This window comes from Sinocyclocheilus anshuiensis, unplaced genomic scaffold, assembly GCF_001515605.1.
Source record: "Sinocyclocheilus anshuiensis isolate Anshui unplaced genomic scaffold, SAMN03320099.WGS_v1.1 scaffold1680, whole genome shotgun sequence".
Taxonomy (NCBI): Eukaryota; Metazoa; Chordata; class Actinopteri; order Cypriniformes; family Cyprinidae; genus Sinocyclocheilus; species Sinocyclocheilus anshuiensis.
The window spans coordinates 274,321-279,917 of record NW_015558569.1 but is presented as its reverse complement, the minus strand read 5'-3'; the positions used below and the strand labels follow the sequence as shown (position 1 = coordinate 279,917).

General features: G+C 44.1%; 1 protein-coding gene across 1 annotated transcript in view; it reads left to right on the top strand.

The window, feature by feature from the left end:
* The window catches only part of khdc4 (KH domain containing 4, pre-mRNA splicing factor), a 22,923-nt gene extending 17,326 nt beyond the window's left edge, over positions 1 to 5,597 (top strand). Inside the window, exons 12-13 of the mRNA XM_016475124.1 lie at positions 4,651 to 4,745; positions 5,197 to 5,597. Coding sequence (XP_016330610.1) covers positions 4,651 to 4,745; positions 5,197 to 5,387 — 286 coding nt within the window. The 3' untranslated portion in view covers positions 5,388 to 5,597. The remainder of the gene's footprint in view (positions 1 to 4,650; positions 4,746 to 5,196) is intronic.

Here is a 5,597-nt window from a genome sequence, read left to right as displayed (position 1 = left end):
CCCACTCACACACACACACATCTGTGTCTCTTCATCTCTCTCACACACACACACACACATCAGTGTCTGATCATCTCCCACACACACACACAACAGTGTCTGATCATCTCTCTCACACACACACACAACAGTGTCTGATCATCTCTCACACACACACACACACAGACACACACACACACATCAGTGTGATCATCTCCCACACACACAACAGTGTCTGATCATCTCACACACACACAGACATCAGTGTCTGATCATCTCTCACACACTCACAGACACGCACACTCACAGACACACACACACATCAGTGTGATCATCTCCCACACACACAACAGTGTCTGATCATCTCACACACACACAGACATCAGTGTCTGATCATCTCTCACACACTCACAGACACGCACACTCACAGACACACACACACATCAGTGTGATCATCTCCCACACACACAACAGTGTCTGATCATCTCACACACACACAGACATCAGTGTCTGATCATCTCTCACACACTCACAGACACGCACACTCACAGACACACACACACATCAGTGTGATCATCTCCCACACACACAACAGTGTCTGATCATCTCACACACACACAGACATCAGTGTCTGATCATCTCTCACACACTCACAGACACGCACACTCACAGACACACACACACATCAGTGTGATCATCTCCCACACACACAACAGTGTCTGATCATCTCACACACACACAGACATCAGTGTCTGATCATCTCTCACACACTCACAGACACGCACACTCACAGACACACACACACATCAGTGTGATCATCTCCCACACACACAACAGTGTCTGATCATCTCACACACACACAGACATCAGTGTCTGATCATCTCTCACACACTCACAGACACGCACACTCACAGACACACACACACATCAGTGTGATCATCTCCCACACACACAACAGTGTCTGATCATCTCACACACACACAGACATCAGTGTCTGATCATCTCTCACACACTCACAGACACGCACACTCACAGACACACACACACATCAGTGTGATCATCTCCCACACACACAACAGTGTCTGATCATCTCACACACACACAGACATCAGTGTCTGATCATCTCTCACACACTCACAGACACGCACACTCACAGACACACACACACATCAGTGTGATCATCTCCCACACACACAACAGTGTCTGATCATCTCACACACACACAGACATCAGTGTCTGATCATCTCTCACACACTCACAGACACGCACACTCACAGACACACACACACATCAGTGTGATCATCTCCCACACACACAACAGTGTCTGATCATCTCACACACACACAGACATCAGTGTCTGATCATCTCTCACACACTCACAGACACGCACACTCACAGACACACACACACATCAGTGTGATCATCTCCCACACACACAACAGTGTCTGATCATCTCACACACACACAGACATCAGTGTCTGATCATCTCTCACACACTCACAGACACGCACACTCACAGACACACACACACATCAGTGTGATCATCTCCCACACACACAACAGTGTCTGATCATCTCACACACACACAGACATCAGTGTCTGATCATCTCTCACACACTCACAGACACGCACACTCACAGACACACACACACATCAGTGTGATCATCTCCCACACACACAACAGTGTCTGATCATCTCACACACACACAGACATCAGTGTCTGATCATCTCTCACACACTCACAGACACGCACACTCACAGACACACACACACATCAGTGTGATCATCTCCCACACACACAACAGTGTCTGATCATCTCACACACACACAGACATCAGTGTCTGATCATCTCTCACACACTCACAGACACGCACACTCACAGACACACACACACATCAGTGTGATCATCTCCCACACACACAACAGTGTCTGATCATCTCACACACACACAGACATCAGTGTCTGATCATCTCTCACACACTCACAGACACGCACACTCACAGACACACACACACATCAGTGTGATCATCTCCCACACACACAACAGTGTCTGATCATCTCACACACACACAGACATCAGTGTCTGATCATCTCTCACACACTCACAGACACGCACACTCACAGACACACACACACATCAGTGTGATCATCTCCCACACACACAACAGTGTCTGATCATCTCACACACACACAGACATCAGTGTCTGATCATCTCTCACACACTCACAGACACGCACACACATCAGTGTCTGATCATCTCCCACACACACAACAGTGTCTGATCATCTCTCACACACACACTCACAGACACACACACACGCATCAGTGTCTGATAATCGCTCTCACACACACACTGTCTGATCATCTCACACACACACACAGACATCAGTGTCTGATCATCTCTCACACACACACACACATCAGTGTCTGATCATCTCTCACACACTCACAGACACGCACGCACACACTCACAGACACACACACACACGCATCAGTGTCTGATCATCTCTCACACACTCACAGACACGCACGCACACACTCACAGACACACACACACACGCATCAGTGTCTGATCATCTCTCACACACACACACACACACACACACACAGAGCTGGGTAGATTACTTACAAATTGTAATCTGTTATTGATTCTAAATTACAAGACAGAAATTGTAGTTAGTAACATAATCCATCACGTTACACGATTTAGGTAATATTATCCGACTACTTTTAGATTTTCACCTAACTTGTTTATCACATTGATTTAAATAGTATAGTCTTACCAAATTGATATAAAAATGTGAAGAAAAAGAAAATATTCCATTCGTTCTTATTGACAATATGAAGTGTATTAAACGTTACATCATATCAAAGTCTCCCAAACTGGGGTTCATAAAGGAACTGCAGGGGTTCGTGAGTTTACTGAAAATCATAACAATGTCAAATTAAAATAAATAATTTTAAAATAACCGCAATCAAAATATAACGCATACTAAATACATTAAATATTCTGTTTGTTTACCTGCATGTCATGTGATCATTAACCAATGCCAGAGAACCGTGAACATGCAAATGTGATGCTAATTATTAACTTATTACCTTAAAATCTCAGGGGTCTTCAAATAATATCCAGTCAGTCTTCAGTGTCACATAATCCTTCAGAAATCATTCCAATATGTTGATTTATTATCAGTGCTGTTCTTTTTAGCTTTCTATTCATCAAAGAATCCTGAACAAAATGTCACCGGTCCCAAAAAACATTAAGCAGCGAAACGGTTTCCAACACTGGTAATAAATCAGTATATTAGAATGATTTCTGAAGGATCATATGACTCTGAAAACTGGAGTAACAGCTGATGAAAATTCTGATTTGCATCACTGAATTAAATAATATTTGAAAGTATATTAATTATGCATTATATATGTATATAACCCTTGACACGGAGAAAAACTCCTCACATGACCGCTACCGAACATAACCAAACAAATGCACATTGACGGATCATCTTCCGTAAACAAATGTATATTTCTGCAAGCGTAAATATTGTGAAAATATCAATATTAATTGTGTCTAGGCAAAGGCATTCCTCCTGGAACAGAGCTGTTCATTTCATACTCCGTGACCGCTTATTTACTGTGTAAATTACACATTGTATTTAATGTATAAGGTACATGTACAACAAACTGGTAATGTTTTAGTGGTATCATGTACTGTAATCAAATGTATATCTATATACTAGAGAGTATATCTAATCGAATCTATACCTGTGGAACCGTAGACAGCACACGCAGGTGTTCATCTAATAAAGATCTGTTTAATGCAGGACATGAATGCATTTATATTATGCATTATGCATATATATGTTCACACCAGCAGATAAAAACATTTATTTATAGAGCTGCAGTTTTGTTGCCTGTCACTTTAAATGCTGGAGCTCTTTAAAGCAGGATGGATTCTGATTGGCTGTCAATGTTTATATCCCTCATGTGCAGAAAAATGATTGATTATTGTTGTGTGTGTGTGTGTGTGTGTGTGTGTGTGTGTGTGTGTTCACATGACCGCTACCGAACATAACCAAACAAATGCACATTGACGGATCATCTTCCGTAAACAAATGTATATTTCTGCAAGCGTAAATATTGTGAAAATATCAATATTAATTGTGTCTAGGCAAAGGCATTCCTCCTGGAACAGAGCTGTTCATTTCATACTCCGTGACCGCTTATTTACTGTGTAAATTACACATTGTATTTAATGTATAAGGTACATGTACAACAAACTGGTAATGTTTTAGTGGTATCATGTACTGTAATCAAATGTATATCTATATACTAGAGAGTATATCTAATCGAATCTATACCTGTGGAACCGTAGACAGCACACGCAGGTGTTCATCTAATAAAGATCTGTTTAATGCAGGACATGAATGCATTTATATTATGCATTATGCATATATATGTTCACACCAGCAGATAAAAACATTTATTTATAGAGCTGCAGTTTTGTTGCCTGTCACTTTAAATGCTGGAGCTCTTTAAAGCAGGATGGATTCTGATTGGCTGTCAATGTTTATATCCCTCATGTGCAGAAAAATGATTGATTATTGTTGTGTGTGTGTGTGTGTGTGTGTGTGTGTGTGTGTGTGTGTGTGTGTCTGTGTGTTCGTGCAGCAGCAGACTCATGCCGCCTCCGTGTGCTCCGGGGCCAGTCGACGGTCCGAGAGCTCAGAAAGCAGACGAGAAGACGCCGGCGCCGAGCCTTCTGGGTAAGACAGCCGCTCACACAGCTAGCTCATAATCACTCACGCTGATGCTCTCTGCATGCAGATGTGAGGCTGCAGCGGCGGAGGACTGTACGCTAGCTACAGGTAAAGCTGAAGCGTCTCGCTTCCTCAGGAAATGACACGCTTCAGCTTCTCCGCCCCTCATTGGTCAGATGTGTTGAGTGAAGCTCCTCTCCCGAGCGGTGATGTCATCAGCCGTGTGGCTGCCACACTAACGGCCGTCTCTCTTGTGTTTTGTGTTCTCTCTCTTTCTCTGTGTTTTTTCCCTCTCTTTCATGTCTCCGGATCCTGCGGGGGTGGGGCCTGGATCCTCGACACCGCCTCCTGATTGGACGCCCCCCGATGACGTGTGGCTGTCGTCCAATCCCGCGTTTGATTAACTGTGCTGCTGTGGCGTGTTGTTTGTCTGTGTGTTTCTGGTCTCTCTCGTCAGAGCCGCAGGTGAAGCGCGCGCGGATGGGGCTCGTGGCGTATACTGGAGACTCCTCCGACGAAGAAGAGGATCATGGAGCCTTCAGAGCGGCCGGAGCCACAGGATGGACATACCGCTGCCCTTCATCACCGCCCACACGGCCCAAAACACAGACGCAGACGCAGCCCATGCCCTTCTGGATGGCACCGTAAACACACACACACACACACACACACACACACACATCATGTTCATGCCTCCTAAAGACTGTCCTGTGGGATTATGGGAGGATGGAAGAGCGATGGCCGCTCATGTGACACTGCAGGATCGCGTGTCTCATCACTCTGCTTTAGTTTCTCTTCATCAGTTTGATTTGTAATGTTACTTCTTCTGAGATGAATAAACACATGCATTGGCTCACA